Consider the following 20,452-nt stretch of genomic DNA (forward strand, 5'->3'; position numbering starts at 1 on the left):
GGGCTTCTGTGATAGTTTAGGGCCTGGGCGACTTTAACATAACTGAATAAGCCAATAAATATGCTCTAAAAGAGAAAATCATTGAAGAGAATTAAGCAATCTTGGTTTTAGGATAATAATATAATTAGCATGTCTGCCTCTGAAAAAAAAAAAAAGCTTTTGTAGTGGTCTAGCCAAAGTCTTGCATTACATCTAATTGAAAAGCAATGCTACTAAACATGGTGGTCTGGCTTTCTTAAACATTTCACAATTGCCCTTGGCTAAACCTGCCTTTTTCTGTGAAAGTATGTGCATACATGATTAAACAAACATTTATATTTTGATTTCATACTGATAGGCTATAATAACAACAGCAACATATAATAATATTATAATAGCAACAAAATTATGTTCAATAATCTTCAATCACATTTTAAGGATTCATACTAAATGCATATGGGCTGGACTCATAGTAGTTATCCCTCTTTCATTTTTAGGGAGTCCAGTTTTGTTTTGCTCATCAATGGCAAAAAAAAAACATTCGATTTAAAGTACTTGCATATAAATTATTTATCTAAATGAATGGAAATTGACCATGTAACAGATGTGGACCTAGGTACATGTCATCCATGATGGATTCCTAACTTGAGACTTGCCAAACAATGTTTTCCTTTCTCAATAAAAACAGAGCAGAATCACTATCCTTTTTTAGCTGACCTATTCTGAGTCTACGTTTGTGAATAATAGTGCATGCTGTGAAACTGTTGGACTTGATACGCAGATGATGTGACACTCAGAGCCTCATGGCGTCCTGAAGACCAGCTGTTGTTATTTATAATCCCCTGGGCTATGTTTCACAGCAGCGCCGCTCCCCAGAAGCTGAAGTAAAGGGCTGCTACCTCTAAACAGCCACAACACAGGTATCAGTGGAGACATTTTTACAAACATGCAGTGATGATCACTTCACAGAAGATCACAAATAAAGATGAAGAATAGAGCGATAATAACTTCACACCTTTGATTAAATGTGGATGTGGAAAATATGTGACACTGAGACCAATTGGCATAATCCATTTTTTATATTCAATGCTGTACCAGAGTGTCGCTGTAAATGCTTCCAGTGTATTGAGACATTTTTTATATATTAAGGGCAAACATATAACTTGAAATGTGAGGAAATTATAACTCTGGCAGAGAAGGCAACATAAATTAACCCGTTTAATGAAAAAAGCTTTTTTTGAAACAGCTTTACTATATAACTAAGTCATTTGTCTGTCGGATAGTTAAGAAACAATATAATAAAATATGTCAAATTTACCTTGTTTGTGTGATTGTCCTTCCCTGGTTCTGGGTTCCTCTTGTTTATGCAGGGAAGAAACAAAAAGAAGCTTCTCTTTGCTTTCCCTCGTCTTATTGGTCAGACAGTCAGCAGGACCTCTCAGGTTCAGGGTCCAATTGGGTACTGCCTATGCAACTCGCTGCTGTCCCATCTGTGCCGGTCCCTAACTGCTCACTGTGTGGGGCTATATTTGGCCCCTGGCTAATGTTACACAGCCAGACTCCTGGCAAGAGGACAAAGTATAGAGGTGGTCCTGAGGAACAGAAGGCGGAGGTGACATTTTCTGTACTGAACCAGAATTTATTAATTAAACTCAGTGGTACGGAAAGTTGTAATGTTAAAACAAAGGGTTTGCTTACAGTCCTAACACTCTTTTGAGTTTAGGGTTTAGTCAAATCTAAAAGGTTTAAGTTCTGAGCACTGTCAATCACTTATTATTTCCAGCTCTCTAACCATCTACTTAATGCATTTTTCTGATTTTTTTTTTCCAGTATGCTACAAAAAGACATCTTAGACCTACGTTAAAACAGTCTGTTAGATAGTTAGGCTATCTGAGATCATGCAGCCTCATTTAGTCTATTCTGAGCCCACTATCACATTTTGCACCCGCTGAGCTATTCTGGTTCTTCTTCAATCTACTGATTACAGTTAAGTGCAGGTGATAAGTCTGGGAGGTATTTTCACTGTCATCACACATACATGCCTGTCCAACAACTAATGAGCAATCTGGAATTCTCTTTATGTATCAGTCCATGACAATCAGCCCCCTGTATTCAGTATCAATTATAAAAAGCTGCATTACTTAGTTGTAACTTCCTAAAATAACATCCAGACTCACTGTAGCTTTGTTTTCTGATTCATGAACATGAGAACAGAAGCAGAATATATCTAGCTTTCTTTTATGGCACCACTGAAATGCAAGCGTTTATTCCACGCTGCCTTGAAAAATAAAATTTCCCACATGTTGTCAACTTGTAACCATAAAACATCTATGTTGTGAAGCCAGCCAAATAGTACACAATACGGAGGGCCAGAAGAGTCAGGAAAAATAAAACAGCCATTTCAAATTCAAAATTCATAATCATACAAATACAATTTGAAAAGGATTTTATAATTGTATATGTAAAACAGAATTATTTAAAGAGAAATTGTAAACGATGCTTATTAATCCATTTTCAAATACTTAAATATTGATTAAAAAATCCTATTTCTAAATGGAGATTTGTCATTTTGTAACGCAGGTGTGGCAGCCTAAACAATGAGAGAACTGGCTAAAACTGAGGAGTAACTTGGATTGGTTTAACTGGTTTTCATTGTGTGTAGGGACCAGAACAGTCACTGAAAATGGAAATAGGGAGGGTAAAGTCAAAAGAAAATGCAATTTCAATAGGATTTGAAAATGGAAGGTGAAAAATTAAATGTAAATGGAAATAACATTTTAGATGAGTGACTAGGAAATGTCTTATCATATTTATGTTTGTGGTTTTTAAGTCTCTAATTTAGAAATGGGATTTAAAAATACATTTTCAAAATGCAATCTTTAATAATGGATTAATAAATAAAATTTACACTTCCTCTTTGAATTTCTGTTTAAGATGTACAATAAGAAAATACAGATTGGATTTCCAATTAAAATGTTAAATATGAAATGGCTGTTTTTCTTCTTTAGTGACTCTCTTGTTCCTCCATTCATACATGTTAAGTGGAGACAATTATACGTTATTGATCTGTTCTTTAGGCAGTGTTAGTTAAAGTATATTAGTCAAATAGCAGAAGAAAAAAGACCAAGGCAAACAACAACCAGGTAAGGAAGAAGGTCACTGATGAGTTTAAAGCAGGATGATGTTGTAACACAATATCTTTAGTTCTAGGAACCATGGTTATTAATCTAAACTGACAAAATAGAAATAGACAGGATTAATCCAAGAAGTAGCCAAAATGACTACTTTAACTCTGTAGGGGCTGCAGAAGTCTGCAGCTCAGGTCCGAGAGTCTGTTGTCAGGACGTCTTTTAGGTGTCCCCACATCTAGGCTCTGTTGAATAAATACGAGAAAAAAGCCACCAATGAAAGAAAGCCATTTCTGATTTGCAACAAGCCACACTTCTGCATTTTTATTATAAATATACACTTGTTTACACATATACATACATATAGCTACAAAGACATACACACACACACACACATATATATATATATATATATATATATATATATATATATATATATATATATATATATATATATATATATATATATATATATATATATATATATATATACACACACACATATACATACACACATACCTACACACATCCACATTTATCCAAGGGGGATACAGAGTTTGCCGTAATACACGAGGTAGAGAGGTCACCCATCAAGACAGTAACAGGTGGTTATTATGTACGCTTTTGTAAATACATTTTTCAGTGTGGGCCAAGGTCCAGACAATCTGGAATCTGGTTGATTATCTAGGATTATGGCGGCCTGTTCCATAGCACCCAACTCCAAAAAGTCTTTGCTCCAATTCTGTACATCAAAATAATTATAGTTCCTTTCCTTCCAGTTCAGCAATATTATACTTTTGGCTGCTAAAAAGCCCAGTGATATGATATAGTCCACATTCTTTGATGTAGAGTCTTTAGTCTTTATTCAATGTAGACAATCCAGGGGGCAAAGTGATATTCCATATCTAGTATATGAGAAAATGTGTGAGTTATATTCCTCCAGAATGTCTGGACAGGAGGGCCATTCCAAAGCGTATGCAGCAGTGTGCCTTCTGACCCACAGCCATGCCAGCACAATTTACACTTTTCTTTTTCATATTTCTTTTTTGATAAACAATTTTGAAAAGCATGTTTCAATGTCATTCAGTTTCACATATTCCAACAAAAATCCTGATAAAATGCATTCGAGTTTCTAGTTGTAGCATAAAAACAATGTGTTAAATTAAGGGCGATGTATCTCCGCAGCAGTAATTTATTTACGAATCGAGTTTTCTCTGTCGAGAAGAGTGTCTCTTCACGGCTCCCGTTGCTGTACTCTGATTGGTGCAAGTGAAAAATATGGCGGTTGCTGTGATGCCGTAGAGCAGCCAGAAGAAAAAAACTAAAGTAAGACTTTTGTGGCGCTTTTTAGGGATTAATGTTCTACTTTATGTTTCATTTTCATCAGTTTTAGGAAGCGGGACGGCGAATAAAAACCCTAATGAATCTTCCTTTGCTTTAGCTTTTGAAGGTTGCTAACCGACCTGCTAACAACAGTGTTTCATCAGTGAAGCTAACCTACATAGGAAGGTAAACCAGCAAACTGTAACATTTAGAAAACCTATGATTAAACTCATTATCTGGTTTGGTTCTGTCTTAAAAGCTGCAGTTATTTTTTCTCTCTGATAAAACTACGAGGGTTTGCAGCCACATAAAATCTTCTTAGCCTGGAACAAATATTGACCCAGGATTGATTCACAAGACAATAATGCTGTATGTGAGTATAGTGTTAATTTGAACGGAATGAATATGGAAAATCCACTTTCAGCATCGGACAATTTTGTAGTTCTTCTGCTGCATGGTCTATATAAGTGGAGGTGTAGCATCTCATCCATTTAGCCCCCAATTAGTGTCTATATGTAACCATCTATCCATCCTTTACACTTGTTTTACTAACATGATTTATATTTCCATCCTACTTCTACAATTTGAATGTTCGTATTTACACACACTTAAAGCTGTTTAGTTAATGTAATAACTAGTTGTGTCTTGAGCAAATCTTAACTATAGCAGGAGCTGTTTGGCATTAGAAGTGAAACTGTTTTGTCCCTTTAAAGCTAAATATCTTAATCCAATTAAAATCCTGCTCAAACTTTTCAGCAATATGCCTGCCTTCCGGCAAGTTGGAGAGAAGCAGCTTCCCAACCCTGTTCTGTGTATGGCATGGTCTCCCAAGAGGGATCTGATTGCTCTGGCTAATACTACAGGGGAGGTAAGTTTAAATAGAGTAAAATGTAGAGAGTGAGGCTTTTAATGTGTTGTATTTTCTGTTCTGTAAATCTGATGACTTCCCACAGTTGCTGCTCCATCGCTTGGCTAGTTTCCAGCGGGTTTGGAGTTTACCGCCTAGTGAATATACTGGGAAGGAGATCACTGCACTCGCCTGGAGACCTGATGGCAAAAGTAAAGGATGCTTTGAATATGAATATATTAAGTAGGGGTGTAAATCACTCCTATCATGGCGATTAGATTCAGTATCAATTTCTTTACCCAATGATTCGACTATTTTCGGTACTCCAGAATCCGCCATGTTTGTCTTGCCTACTGTTTATGTGAGTGCATGTGTGCAGGCGGAAAGAGGGTAGTGGCTAAAGGAAGCAAGGGAGGAGGGCAAAATAGGTTAAGCGCCACCGCATCACGGAAGTCAGAATTACATCCAGGAGCAAATGGATAAAAATAGACCGGAGGGAAAAAAAACATAAATCAATACTGTTGCAGACGTGTCAATGCATTGAATCATTGGCTGTTGGATCTATGCATAGATTAAAAACGATTATTATTTACACCTCTAATATTAAGCAGGTTTTTTAGCCACTTGTTTGGTAGAATCATGTTAACAGGACTTTTTTTTTTTTGTTCTCTTCAAACACCAGTTTTGGCCTTCAGCCTTGGAGACACCAAGCAGGTAGTCCTCTGTGATGTTGAGAAAGCAGAAATCCTTCACATGTTTCCCATGCAGAGTTCTGTAACCTGCATGAACTGGATGGAAGTGGAGGAGAACAGGTATTCTCAGAAGACAAATCAGAATGGGTGTAAATAAGGCAAGAGATGTGCAAATGGATTTCCTTTTGTTTCAGTTCCCTCGGCTCCTTTTATAATTCTGAGGATGAATCCAAACTTTTTCTTCCTGAATTACCAACACTTCCTAAGAGGTAATACGTATCAAAGGCCTATCAAATTACAAAAACTAGAGGTAATTTAAACTAACTCTGCCCAAACCTTTTCCTAGTTATAGCACAACTTCAAAGATCTTCAGGTAAGAGAAAATGTAGAGGTACTGATTTAGAATTTAGATTATTTAAGACTCATTTTTTATGAATCTTGGACGAATGGATTTATCTTTTTTTATTACAGCGAGGAAAAATCTGATGAGATCCTCAACCTCCTTGGAGAAGTTCGGTGAGGATTCTTCTCATTGTCGAAACCAAAACACAGAGAGAATATTTTTTTTGTAATTCAAGTTTTTATTGATTTTTTTAATTTGTAAAACATAAACAGAACAAAAAACATTACAATAAAAATAACAAAGAATAAAACAGTGAGGTTTAGTGCAAATCTTTGTTTTGCTGCCTTAAAGTCCAAATCAGTTTGTAGACATATAGGTGCAAAAACTGTCCCATTGTTGCATGACTGCTTCATTATTAGAATGTTTTCTTCCCAACATTTTTTCACAAGCAACATTTTCAGTCATTTTCTCGGTCCACATTTTAATTGTTGGGGTATGGGGGTCCTTCCTTAACTTTAAAATAAGTCGGGCACATGTGACCAGTGCAGTGCTCAACACTCTAAAAGCATGTCTGTTAAACAGTGGTACCTCACTTTTATCTCCAAGTAAACACAGTCTTTTTCTTTTAGACAATCCCTTATTTGTAAATACTTCGAAAAATGGTGGTGGCCCTCCAAGTTAAATTTGCATTTAATATCATTATATGACATGAATACACCCCCATCCACACAGAGAGAATATTAGATATTTATGAATATTTTAATGTTTATGTTGTGCACTTGTTTTCATTATCTTGTCAATTAACATTTACTTCATGGTATCCAACAGGCTGAACATCCTGGTTCTTGGAGGAGACTCTGGGTCTGTGGAGCTGTATGCGTATGGGATGTACAGAATAGCCACTCTGGGCGAGGTAAATGTTTTTACAGCAGAGTTCTGAGGACCCTACCATCACAACCACTGTTTTGTTAGAAATGTCAAAGAAACATTCAGATCTTCTTTTTTTTTTTTTTTGGCTGTAGCATAATCTCACAAAACAAAAACTTTAAACTGAGTACATTTAATCCTTGGGAGAGCATGCTAAGAAGTTATTGTTTGAACTGTTGACCAGTGTGCTTTTGCACATTGTTTCTGGATCATCCAGGGTTGCAGCTTTTCTCATGCTCTCTCTTACCACCCCAGATAATCATTAAACATAAATTAATTTTCCCATAAATCAGCCTAAAAGTTGCTGCTGTTCAGCTAATCTGAGTAGCTAGAGTGTAAATGGGGATGAATATGTCCAGATCGTAAATTACATTCATTCATGTCTTCAATTTGATTGTTAGTTTGTTGATTCCAGCTTCCATTAACTTATATTTATGGACTGAATAATTTTTTTTCTGGAAAAAAAAAATGAATGAATGAATAAAAATAGTGTTGCCCTGCGATGGACTGGCGACCTGTCCATGGTGTACCCCACCTCTCGCCCATAGACAGTTGGAGACAGGCACCAGCACCCCTTGCGACCCCGCTTGGGATAAAGCGTGTCAGAAAATGGATGGATGAATAAAAATAAGTAATTCAGTTTGATTCTGGCTAAGGAATGCAGACATAGCTACACCATGGAGCAGTTTGTAGAACTGTTATAACTGTTGCAGTAAGAAGGTCCTGGGTTTGAATCCCAGCCAAGGGGCTATCTGCATTTACATGTGCTGTGTTGGTTCCCACCAGGTACTCCATGATCTCCCCATTTCCCAAAAACCTAAGTATTAGGTTAATTTGTCTGCTTAATTCGCCCTTGGTATCTCGCTTCTCATTCAGTGACATCTGGTGAAAGGCGACAGCCTCCCTGCCACACTGCAAAGACCAGTGGGTGCAGAAAATGGACGCGGAATAAACTAAATCTGACCCTCTGATTATGTTTTCTTTTAAAGCTTTAGGAATTAGTTTCACATCAATCATATGTTATGTTGATATTGCATATTTGTTATGAATGAAATCACGTACCTCACCTAAATTATTGTGCCATAACTTATGAGAATTCCAAAATGTTATTGATTGAGCTCTGCTACTTTTAAAGAGCTTTAAAGATGCTCCTCCAACACAAGATTTATTCATTTTGAAATGTTTTGCACATCTTTACCAGGACTACCAATAAATATGGCAGTTATAGCTACTGCTATAACTGAAAACATTTCAATTGGTTTAACATAGTTCTAATATAAACATAAAAAGTACTGATAAATAGAAAAAAAAGCTGCGATTTGATGCATGTTTCTCATAGAAGATAACACAAGAGAAAAACCAAAACACTGGGTGAGTTTATACTGTCTGTCTTCTGCAGGTGTCGGGAACATGTCGCAGTCTGAGTTTGTCCAGTGATCTCAAGTCCTTGTCTCTCATCACAGAGGTGAAATCCTCTGACAGCACGTCAGGAATTTGTTATGTTCAGGTGAGGTGGATCACATCAGTGAACACATTTCCCCACAGTGGGACCATAGAGGGATGTTTCTGTCTTTGTGCTCTGACCTGGATTTCCTAAAATGGATTTTCTCTCTGTCGTGGTTGGACAGCTGGACACCGGCTTGTTGTCAGAATGTCTTCCTGAAGTCACCAGGATGGCACGCAAGTTCACCCACATCTCCACCTTGCTGCAGTACCTGCATCTGTCTCTCACCTGCATGTGTGAAGCCTGGGAGGACATCCTGATGCAGATGGACCTTCGCCTCACTAAGTTTGTTCAGGTTTGTTGTTTTCCTCTGGTTTAAACAACAGAATTAAGGAAGCATATGTTCAGAACTGTGTTTAACAATTTAGTAATTGGTAAAGTTCGACGTCTGTCCAGTTTGCCATGCTTGTATACAAACAAAAAGATAACACAGGCTAAATCCAGTCCTGGTTTGTTGTTCCTTTAGGAAAAAAACACAAGCACCCAGGTTCAGGATGAGTTTTTGGACCTTCTGTTGTGGGGACAGTCTAGGTGGGTCATTGTTCTTATTCACTTTCCTTTGTAATACCCAGAGTATCCTGTAGATGGTGGAAGCACATGTTGAACTCCTTTGTGAAAAGATTCTATTTATTCCTTCATTTATTTATTTATTTCTGGTTTTCAGTCCTGAGTTACAGGCTCTCCTCATGAACCAACTGACTGTCAAAGTAAGACAAGATGAGCTTTATTTCTAGATTGTTTTACCTCCTTAAGTGTTAATAGGTGGATTTAAAATTCATATTTGTGTTTATGGGGTTCTGCCGCTCCCTCTCAGGGCTTGAAAAAACTTGGTCAGTCCATTGAGTCTTCGTACACCAGCATCCAGAAGCTGGTGATCAGCCATCTGCAGAGGTACTGTCTCTTTTTCGCCATCTGCGTCTTCTGGAGATAATTAGTTTCTTTCTATAAACATTTCTGCTGTGTCATTCTGCAGTGGTTCGGAGGCTCTGCTGTATCAGCTGAGTGAGGTCAGAGGAATGTCCCTGTGGAAGCAAAAGTTTGAGCGCCTCGGTTTGGATTCAGAAGCTATTGATGGTATCGTACATCATCTGCAGTCCATGTTTTAGTTATGGGTCGGTGGGTTTTGTTCATTTAGGTTTTTCCCCTTTTTAAAATTTGTAGTTCAAGTCTTTTCTTACCCAATTTTTAGGGGTAAAGAGTGGCGTTTTCTGCTGCAGGATGTTTCATAGCCACTGGGTATCATTTCTTACCTACCGGGGAGGGGGGTTTCATGCCCACTTTAACAGCCAACGTTTTTAGTCATTTTCTGTAATCTGCTGTAGACAGTAGCTGGAAGGCTGTTGCTTATAATTATTAACAGGTGGATCAGGATCAGAATCAAATTTTATACCAAGTTTTGAGAAAGGAATCCAAAATCAAACTTATTTATGAAATGTAATAAAAATATTACTTCCATAACTCATGAAAATATTTAACTTCTAATAGAACTATTAAGATATGCAGGCTTTTTTTTTTTTTACATGGGTTGAAAATGGTTTATTATTGGTAAGAAATGGTCAAATGTTATGGTGGGCCAGTGAAAGGCCCCCAGGCAGCTATGGATAAGTATTTATTTAGTTTTGTTTTCCTGTGTGATCAGGTGCGATCACTGCTGTTGGCTCCTTTTCCCTCAAAGCCAATGAACTTCTGCAGTAAGTCGATAAATCATCTCCGTTTTTATGCTTTAATACTTTTTTACTTTCTCTGACTTTAATCTTAATCTTTCAGGGTGATTGACAAGAGCATGAAAAACTTCAAAGCTTTTTTTCGATGGCTGTATGTAGGTGAGGGAGATTTTTTTTTTTTTTTACATCCTACAACTCTATTGTTTTAGTTATTATCCTGCATCTATTACTGAGCAGCTGGTTTCTGGCTGTCTGTTAGGTTTTGTTTATTCCCCTTATGCAAACCCTTCCTGTGTGTTTCTACAGCGATGCTAAGAATGTGTGACGAACACGTACCCCCAGAGCTAAACAAGGTGGGTTATCCCAGGCTTTTATTTCCCCTAATATATATTTATAATTCAAAAGTCATAATAAATCTGTTTCATCCTGCAGATGACTCAGAAGGACATTGCCTTTGTTGCTGATTTCTTGTCAGAGCATTTCAGCAAGGTGAGAGGAGCAAACATGTCCCACTGATATGCATCAGAGGTGTATTAACATGATTGGGATTGAGGCTCATCTGTTTGTTTTTTTCAGAATGAGGAACTCTTTGATCGAAAAGGGAAGTATTTCAATGTGGAGCAGGTTGGTCAGGTAAGTGGTTTATTTGGGACAGCTTTGAGTATTTTTTTGAAACAAAATATTGCCTCATATGTTTGTGTCAACATTTAACAGTACCTGAAGGATGAAGATGAGGACCTGGTGTCTCCGCCCAATGCGAAGGGAAACCAGTGGCTGAAGTTCTTACAGGACAGCACACATCTAAAAGGTAGCAGGAGATCCTGAGTTTACAGCTTGGCTGTGGAAAAGAAGGATGAGGAAATAACAGATAATGTATATCCATGTTTTATATTTATTTTGAATCTTTAGAGAGTCCTTTGCTGTTTCCATCCTATCCCCAAAAGTCTTTGCACTTTGTGAAGAGGAGGATGGAGAAAATGATTGAGCTCTGCCTACAGAAACCTGCAGTGAGTTTATCTCAATTATACATGAAGACAGTATTAATAATGCTTCATTTATTTTAATGACCAATATATTAAGTAAAATCTCTTTATTATGGAATTATTACTAAGTTTTTAGATTAATATGACCATCATTTATAGTCAAAACCAGATATTTACACAAAAAATGTTAAAACAAGTTAAGGGTTTTTTCACCATCTAACAATAACTCGACAGCGTGTCCATCTGCTGCAGCTTCAATCAGCCTCTGCTGACACCTGTAGTCTTTTTGATTCTTCGGTCCTTTTCGTGTAATAAATTCCTTTTTTAAAAGAACCTCTGGCTGAATTCTGGATCCGCTGCCGTGATTCATCACAAAATTTTTACATTTCTTTTTACAAGACATGATTTTTCTTTGAAGAAAGTATTGTTTGTCATATTTTTCATGGACTCAGGGAAAAATGCAGATAAGATCGATGAGAGAGAATACAACTAATTAGATTTTTTTTATTTTTTATTATTTTCTTATTTGAAAGCAGTGATCGGTAGGATCATAGAGCGGCACAGTAATGCACTTTCAGCTTAATGCACATTCTTTCATTTATGAATAATATATATATATATATAATTTTTTTTTTTTTTTTTTTTTTTTTTTTTAAACAATGTGTTAGGTCTTGGTTCAGTAGGCTATGTTTCAATATGTTTAATAAACATTTAACTAGTCCGGCCCTCGGCTTGCAGCAAATTTGTTTTTTGGCCCTCGGTATATTTGACTTTTCCCTGGTTTGAAGGCAATTCTGGCAAATGGTGACAGGACAGTTTTTTTTTTTTTTTTTTTTTTTTTTTTCACTATTTTGTGAGGTCAACATTTGGCTTTAAATGCTGAATGAATTTCACCTTTTGGATTAGAGTGCCAATCAGTGCCATTTATCATTTCAGACTCAATTGTGAATCTCTTTTTGCAGGAAGTCATTGGAAAATCTGTGAAACAGGCTCTGTTTATGCCGTTGTACGCTGTGCCAGACAGGTAAAGTCCTTCTATTTTAATATTTTCAGATATAAGATACTTAAATTTCTATAAGATGTCAATGATGTGGTAATATTTTGGGTTCTCCAGCTCAGAAAAGATTCCGAGGCTTTTTGAACTTCCATCACTGTAAGTAAGACGGAAACCTCTAGGAGATTCTTGTCTGGATTTGCAGGAATGCGTTTTGTATTAAGTCTGTTTTTGATGACCTTCAGGTGGAATGACAGAAAAGGCAAAATGCACTGTGTGGTGTTCTGCATGCCAGAGATTTCCCCAAGCAAGCTCTACTTGTTACGGAAAGGAACGGACCCAAACAGGTGTGTTTTCTTCCTTTAAGGAATAGTTTTATGTTATTTTTTGTCTTTCTGATCAGATTAACTCTGTCTCTGCAGATATATCCCAAACAGCTTCCTGTCCATTGACCTTAGCCATTATTTGGACAGTTCAGATGATAATGGTGCAGCAGCACAGTGAGTGTTGTCTTTGTTTTTTAACCAAGCTCCTCTGAGGATAAAAGTAATCCACTTTAATATAATTTACAGTGTTTTATTTTTTTAGGTTTCATTATGTCTACAGCTGCCTGGATGCTCGTTTCTACGACGATGAAATGCTAACAGTGGTCCTGCAAGGATCTGAGGATCAGAACAACAGGCGTGTTCTGGCTCAGGTTTCACTTGCATCCAGCTTAAGCTGTGAGACTGAATTCTGCTGGGAGCCCGGTGTGAGGTGTGTCACAGAGCCTGGCCAAAGAGCTCATACAGATGAAACACTGTTTTCCTCCTAGATTAATCGAATTCTGTGTGATAGACCAACACATACTGGAAGTTACCCATTAAAATCATCAGGGTTTCCGCTGGTCATTAAAAATCATTAAATTATTATTTAAATTAAGGTCTTAATTTGCATAAAAATTAATTTAATGTGATTAGCGTGGCATTAAAAAAGCTGTAATAAAAAAAAAAGTATATAAAAACTGTTTTGTCAGTTTTGGCGGCAGCCTGTCGACAGTAAAGATAACAAAAGATTTTGCTGTGTTTTTTTATATATATATATATATATATCTGAGTCATGGGTACTTGTTGATGGCATTTAAATAATTTCTAAGAGCAATAAAAAGCATTAAATTAGATTTTCTCATTCCTGTATAAACCCTGATCATGTTATAGTGTGGAAATGTATTGAGGGTGATGTAACTTTATATATCGCTTTAGTTTTTCTATGGTTTGCTGTTCCTTATGCCAAACAGGACATTAGGGATTTGTCTATCTTGTTCTTCAAGGTGTGGCTTGTTTACTGTTGTTCTAACAAACATCCGAGACCTTTAGGTGGACCTATAATGAGAATAAATTCATTATAAACTCACTAACAGCAGGACCCTGTTTACTAATTAAGGGATTTTAGAAAGACATTTATTGCACTTAATTTTTCTTAGAAGTATTAAAGATTGATCTTGAAAATAAATGTTTTTTTAGAATAAATTTCAGACTAAGTGATTTTTCTCCCCACCTCAGAATTATTAACCGTTTGGCTAATTTGACAAATGAATATATAAATAAAATGCCCAAAAAATATACTTAAGTTTGTTTGCACATAATAACCAAACCAAGTTTCATTTTTACACACTCCTCTTAGTCTGTTCAAGAAAATAATGAATTGGAATAAAAAAAATCACAGAACAATATTTGAAATCTGTGGCAAATAAAAAAGGGACATGACAGTGACACTGCTTTGTTTTTATCTCTGTATTGTCAGGTTGGACCAGCAGTGCAGTAGCATCCCTTGCCAGGGTCTGGTGTTGGGGAATCAGTGGCGTGAACTGGAAAACATGAAGGCCCAGTTTGTGGCTGTGAATGGAATCCGTAAAGTGGCGTGTGTGGTAAGTTTCAGGGGTATAATTCCTAATTTCCAGCACATCAAGAGTGATTAATCCACTTTTTTTCAACTCTTTATTACTCATCATAACAACTCTAAAAGGTATTTATGGGTAAATGACATTAAAAGTCGAACCATCCTGCCCAATATCTATCATTAATGCATTTATGATGATAATTTGGCATACTATCAATCATTTGTATATTTTTGCTATTGTTAAATTTAGAGTCATGGATTATTTGCAGATTAAAAGAATAATACCCCCAGACAACTGCAAAATGTTGTCAAATAGCATTTATATTTGGTTATTTATTTTGCCTTTATTCGCGCAACACTTCAACTACAGTCTCGGATTCTTTTGATAAATCATTTTCAATGTTGAGTTTGAAAGAAAGGTGTTTTTTAATTTTAGTAAAAAATTTCTTTTAATTATTTGTATATTTTTATCCCCATTGTATTGAATATGGTATCGAGTATCCAATCGTTTCCTGGGTATTGATATGGAGTTAGAAATGTTAGTACCATGATCATGACTCCCTTACTTGAAATATGAGGCAAACAGGCCATTTAGGTGAGGATAATGTTTGTTGTGCAGCTAATATGGATTATATACTCTAATATATTCCAGGAAACATTGAAATTTCTCCTAAATTATATTCCACTGGTTTAATTGGTTTTGTGTTTATGTTGTAAAAACTTTTGCTTTGGAAGGTGTGTGAGTAAAATGTTTTAGTGGTCAAACAGGTGTGATGGGGGCTCTCACTGCTATAATAGGCAATCTTAGAGTTGTGGCGTTACTAAACTTTTGCTTTTTTTTTTTTTTTTTTTTTTTTTTTAAACATGACAGCTGAGTGCCAATTTCAGGCACATCCGTGTTTTTGAGATGGATGTAGAAGATGAAGACGATGAGGGAGCTGACTCGCAGAACGCCAGTGCTGACCAGGATGGCCTGGAAACTACGATATCCAGCCAGGGCCCGGTGGAGGAGAGCTTGGAGTCAGAAGGAGAATCTAGAGAGCAGGAAGGAGATGCGTTTCAAAAGTCAGAGGAACTTTTACAGTCAAAGGAGGCCTTGTAAACAATCTGTATAAGCCTTAAAGACTGGGCTTCTCTTTTTGTTTTTCATATTTAAAAATAAATAAATAAATAAAAATTCCAAATAATTTGTTTTTGTAATTGTCCTTTTATCTTAAACCTTTTTATTTAATATATTTTTATGGATTTTTAGCAAAGTTTATATTTCATTCACTAATACGTTTTGAACCTCATAATGGTCAAATTGTTTCATCCATGGAGTGTTCTCACATATGTGGCTCTGAGGTTTGCTGCTGCTTTACAGAATTTCAAACACTTTAAAAAAAAGAATTTGATTTAAAATGATAAACAATTAAGAAGAAATACCAATAAAAGGTAATAACTCCTTTACATGATTGTGCCACATTTGGCAGCAGCAACTGTTAAACAGGTTTTATAAAAACTGGTATTTAGTTTTCTGTAATCATGGGAGAACTATGATCCTCTCTTTCTTTCAGAATTAAGTAAAATCAATCAGTGGGGTTTTAGAGCAAGAACAGCCTGTTAAAATCCCAACTTGGACTAAGCCAATCTGAAAATCTGTTTCAAAAATCTAAGTTTCTTTTTATTTTTAGCATAAGATGAAACATGGAAGCAGTGTATGAGTTGCTGCATTACAATACATCCACAGGAGGGCCTCTGTTAGTATAATTTTGGGACATAAGTGAACATGTTGGTGTGCTTCCATCTCCATAACTAAAGTGTTTAAGGTTACAAACTTACGGTGATGCACTCTCATCAGGGTTTCCTGGTAACCTATTCTAATTACCAAGAACCAATGGTTTCCATTTATACTCAGTCTTTCTTATTAATTGTTAATAATTCCATTATTAGATCATTAACAATCACTTTATTAATACAGCGGAGGCCTATAGGGATGTATATCAATGACTTTGTTTCTAATCTTTTCTCAAAATGATTTGATTTAGGATATGAGTGGCGGGCTGCACAGTGACGCAGTGGGTAGCACTGCACTTTGAGCAAAAATTGGCGGGTTTGATTCCTGGCCCAGGGAATGTGCATGTTCTCCCTGAGCATACCTGGATTCTCTCCGGGTACTCCGGCTTCCTCCAACAGTCCAAAAAAATGTTTGTTAGGTTAATTGGCTTCTCTAAATTCTCCTTAGGTGTGAGTGTGTGTGTGAATGGTCGTTTGTCCTGTTTGTCTCTGTGTTGCCCTGCGATGGACTGGAGACCTTTCCTGACCCCGCCTCTCGCCCATTAACAGCTGGAGGTAGACACAGGTACCCTTTGCGAGCCCAGCAGGGAAAAGCATGATGGATATGAGGAGCTACTTCTGTAGATCAGTTTGATGTTTCCCGAGTTTTCAAGTGACAGTGAAAGCAAAAAGTGGTACCTGGCGCACACTTCAAAAATGGTGCATGCCATGTTTCACCAAATACAATGTAAGGAAGTGTGTTTTTCTGCTTTTATTGATAATGTATTTTTTGCTGTTATGAAAAATAATGTACATGTATGTGATTGCAGCCCAGGTCACCCGGCATGCACAGCTTACTGGAGTATTGATGACAGGCTGCCGCTTCCAAAACAATCAGTAAAATTACCAAAAAAAAAAAAAAACCCACAAAAGCAAAGATGTGGTGCTAATAATGTTTACATTGTAGACTTACACTATTTTCTTAACTGCAAAAACAAATGTCAATAAAACCAGAATAGGACTTTCATCTTAGATGTATGCTTTTTGGTGAAACTGGCATGCCAATGAAAATGCCATGAAATTCTGAGGTGGTACTTTTTAAGCTGCTGCTGGTTTGTATGTACATTTTATTCATCTTTTCCTGTAGCTGGATTAGATTAACTATATTGTCCCAAAGGAAATTTTATTTGGGTACAGACTCTGGCCGCTACATAGTCCAAACTATGTGTCACACTGCATTCACACATAAAAAACAATGCTACAGAAATCCCATTATAAGACAATAAATAAATACATAAGGAAGCATGTTACATTACATATACGATAATTTGGTTATTGTTTCGTTAAAGATGGTCTGAAGTGAGGGGTGCTGCTTGACTCTCATTGCTCTTTGAGTCAGGCAAGTAAGTTTGGCTTCATTTGGACAGACAAGTTACCAAACCAGGCAGAAAAGCCATAACTAATGATGCTCTATAACAGCATGGTAATAGAGCAGCATGACTTTCTGACTGACACCAAAAGCCCTCAGCCTGTGCAGAAAATGTAGCTCGATAAGTCAGCTCAAATATAGTTCAAATAATAGTTCTGGGTGTAGTAAGACTTTGGCCTTGCCAACTATTAACCTTGGCCCAAGGTAATGACAGTTCATTCAGAAATTCAAATAGAGTTGATAACTGTTCTTGTTCCCTTTGGTTTATATAAAGGAACTGATTGATTTGACTTTTTACATTTTAATTTTTTATTTATGAACAGTTACTTGACATTTAAAATGCTTTGGTAAATTATGCACATGTTCAAAATACTAACATTATAGTTGATATATAGAGAATTCATGCTCTTTTAAGACCCTCATTTTATGATATATAGGATAAAGAGAAAATTATGTCACTGCAAGTCACCAAGGAGTTTTAAGTGAAATCATAGATAAATAACTACTTTAAAAATAACTTAAAAATCCATTTAATGTAGATATTAGTACATGTATTATTAATGTTATGCAGAACAATTTTTGATAAAAGTAGGGAAGTAATGACAATGGAAAAGATGTTTGCCCCAGACATTTTGGACCCTGAGGTTCTGGCACCTATCCGCTTTTCAGCCACCCCTCAGTTTATATTGGTTTTTGACTGGCCACCTCTATTAACATTTTCTGGCTATGCCTTTGATACCACCACCTACTGTACATGAGTGTGTAGCAACATTACTTTACATCAAATTCCATTTTTTAAATTTTGTATTCTGTTGATAAAAAAAATTATAATTTACTTAATCTGTGAATATCCTTTATATTTACTTCATTTCCCAATATTCCTTTAAGACTAATTCTTTCCCTGTCCTTCCAACCATTCTTCTCAATTTCTCCCTTTCATGTTCATAAGTTTTTCAGTTCATCAGTATGTATTCCAAATTTTCTTTCTCTCCACATCCTTCATATTTATCATTATTTTCCCTCCCTATTAAATATAAGTTGTCATTTAAATAGGTATGACCCATTCTTAATCTGATCATTATTACTTTTTTCCTTCTGTTTCTTATTCAATGATTTTATTCAAGGATTTTTGTACCTTATTTAATCCTCTTCCTTTCTTATCTTCGTTCCACCTCTTTTGCCATTTTTCCATTTCTTTACTCTTAATCAGTGATTTATCTTCTCCTTTCCAAAAAGGAATTGTAATCTTTATTGTTTCCTCTAAAGCTCTTTTGTTGCCTTTTAAACCTTCATGTTCTGGAACCCAACATAACCAAATATCAGTGCCACTCCTATATAATCTTTTCACCGGTGTTATGCCCAAAAGTGCATGCCTGCCGAAATATGCATCCCCAGTCGCGGGAGCGCGCCTCGCTCTGTTGAACTGCATATCGACGAGGAAAACTGATTAAAATATGTTCAATGGAGTTTAGGTTCTTATATTAATGATATAAAAACGTTTAAAAATACCTCTCGTGGGAAAAAAAGTTGTGGTTATTTGGCAGATTAATTTACAAAAGTACGGATTTTTTGAACAACATTAAATCCAAAGATTTTGACCATGGTACGGCTGATTTATTTGTTGTGGTCTCTTGCTATTTACACACAACACTAAACCGTGATAGCCGAAGTGAGTTTTGAGTTTGCAAAGCTTTCTCTTAAGTGGAAAATCAAACGCGCACCTACAAAGCACAGCGTTCACAGACCAGTGAGATGCGTTCGCTGCGCGTCAGAAAGCTATGGTGCATTCAGGAGCATTGGAACATTTTAAACTTACAAGAATGAGGCATAAAACAGAACTGTATTTTTACTGAACTGTATTGTATTTTTTTTTTTTTTGTTTGTTTATGCACATCTGCTAACTTTTTATTCTAAAAAATCTATAATATTACAGCAGCAATTTATCAAAGTTTTTCAAAATCCTGTTTAAAAGCTCCAAATGGAGCTTCAGATCATATGAAGCAACAATTGCACTGTCATTGTTTTACAGGGCAGTATTTGCATTTGCTGATCCTTGTACTTAATACTGATGAATATACAGGAATACAGATGTACAAGTGTCAACTCCTCTGAGATAGCAGGGGATGGAATTTTTGGCAAGGACCTGCCAAAAAATGCATCCCCCTTGTTTTTAACTTAAAGATTGTCCCACACACATGAAATTCACACTGGTAGCTCAGCACACATGTGGAAGCAGGTAGAAATTGAAACATCAGCTACAAATCTATATTTCTGGAAAAAAGCAGGGGATGCAATTTTTGGCAAAGACTTGCCAAAAAATGCATCCCCCCTTGTTTTTAACCTAAGGACCTGCCAAAAAATGCATCCCCCTTGTTTTTTACTTAAAAATTGTCCCACACACGTGAAATTCACACTGGTAGCTCAGCACACATGTGGAAGCAGGTAGAATTTGTCACATCAGCTACAAATCTATATTTCTGGAAAAAAGCAGGGGATGCAATTTTTGGCAAGGACCTGCCAAAAAATGCATCCCCCTTGTTTTTAACTTAAAGATTGTCCCACACACATGAAATTCACACTGGTAGCTCAGCACACATGTGGAAGCAGGTAGAAATTGAAACATCAGCTACAAATCTATATTTCTGGAAAAAAGCAGGGGATGCAATTTTTGGCAAAGACCTGCCAAAAAATGCATCCCCCCTTGTTTTTAACCTAAGGACCTGCCAAAAAATGCATCCCCCTTGTTTTTGACTTAAAAATTGTCCCACACACGTGAAATTCACACTGGTAGCTCAGCACACATGTGGAAGCAGGTAGAATTTGTCACATCAGCTACAAATCTATATTTCTGGAAAAAAGCAGGGGATGCAATTTTTGGCAAGGACCTGCCAAAAAATGCATCCCCCTTGTTTTTAACTTAAAGATTGTCCCACACACATGAAATTCACACTGGTAGCTCAGCACACATGTGGAAGCAGGTAGAAATTGAAACATCAGCTACAAATC

The 20,452-nt window shown here is 36.4% G+C and overlaps 2 protein-coding genes across 7 annotated transcripts in view; one reads left to right on the forward strand and one right to left on the reverse strand.

The window, feature by feature from the left end:
* Positions 1-1,456, reverse strand: part of palld (palladin, cytoskeletal associated protein) — an 81,255-nt gene extending 79,799 nt beyond the window's left edge. For 3 of the 4 annotated variants that reach the window (XM_038300107.1, XM_038300109.1, XM_038300106.1), the window contains exon 1: positions 1,298-1,456. The gene's annotated coding sequence lies outside the window, so the exon portion shown is untranslated. The remainder of the gene's footprint in view (positions 1-1,297) is intronic. The other variant, XM_038300108.1, reaches the window with a different exon arrangement.
* A 2,828-nt stretch (positions 1,457-4,284) lies between these two features.
* anapc4 (anaphase promoting complex subunit 4) lies at positions 4,285-15,449 on the forward strand. Of its 3 annotated transcripts, none has more exons than XM_038300141.1 (29): positions 4,285-4,433; positions 4,549-4,616; positions 5,183-5,298; positions 5,384-5,489; positions 5,960-6,089; positions 6,164-6,238; positions 6,316-6,342; positions 6,441-6,485; positions 7,141-7,225; positions 8,639-8,746; positions 8,868-9,038; positions 9,210-9,274; positions 9,408-9,450; positions 9,558-9,634; positions 9,717-9,817; positions 10,383-10,434; positions 10,511-10,566; positions 10,714-10,760; positions 10,840-10,896; positions 10,984-11,040; positions 11,122-11,215; positions 11,317-11,414; positions 12,353-12,414; positions 12,505-12,543; positions 12,630-12,731; positions 12,807-12,884; positions 12,973-13,140; positions 14,167-14,290; positions 15,134-15,449. In XM_038300141.1, the coding sequence occupies exons 3-29, from the start codon at positions 5,191-5,193 to the stop codon at positions 15,362-15,364; spliced, it is 2,406 nt and encodes an 801-aa protein (XP_038156069.1). In that variant the 5' UTR covers positions 4,285-4,433; positions 4,549-4,616; positions 5,183-5,190; the 3' UTR covers positions 15,365-15,449. The 3 variants fall into 3 exon arrangements, with proteins under 3 accessions (XP_038156069.1, XP_038156070.1, XP_038156071.1); XM_038300142.1 differs by having other exon boundaries at positions 5,187-5,298; XM_038300143.1 differs by lacking the exon at positions 4,549-4,616 and having other exon boundaries at positions 4,374-4,433.
* Positions 15,450-20,452: the final 5,003 nt, after the last annotated feature.

The sequence above is a fragment of the Cyprinodon tularosa genome, unplaced genomic scaffold (assembly GCF_016077235.1).
Source record: "Cyprinodon tularosa strain WSP-4 unplaced genomic scaffold, ASM1607723v1 ctg440, whole genome shotgun sequence".
Taxonomy (NCBI): domain Eukaryota; kingdom Metazoa; phylum Chordata; class Actinopteri; order Cyprinodontiformes; family Cyprinodontidae; genus Cyprinodon; species Cyprinodon tularosa.

Coding starts and splice junctions, on each gene's coding strand:
- anapc4 (XM_038300141.1), top strand. CDS start 5,191: ATGCCTGCCTTCCGGCAAGTTGGAGAGAAGCAGCTTCCCAACCCTGTT. Junction 6,239..6,315: donor TTACCAACACTTCCTAAGAG/GTAATACGTATC, acceptor ACCTTTTCCTAG/TTATAGCACAACTTCAAAGA. Junction 11,415..12,352: donor TCTGCCTACAGAAACCTGCA/GTGAGTTTATCT, acceptor CTCTTTTTGCAG/GAAGTCATTGGAAAATCTGT.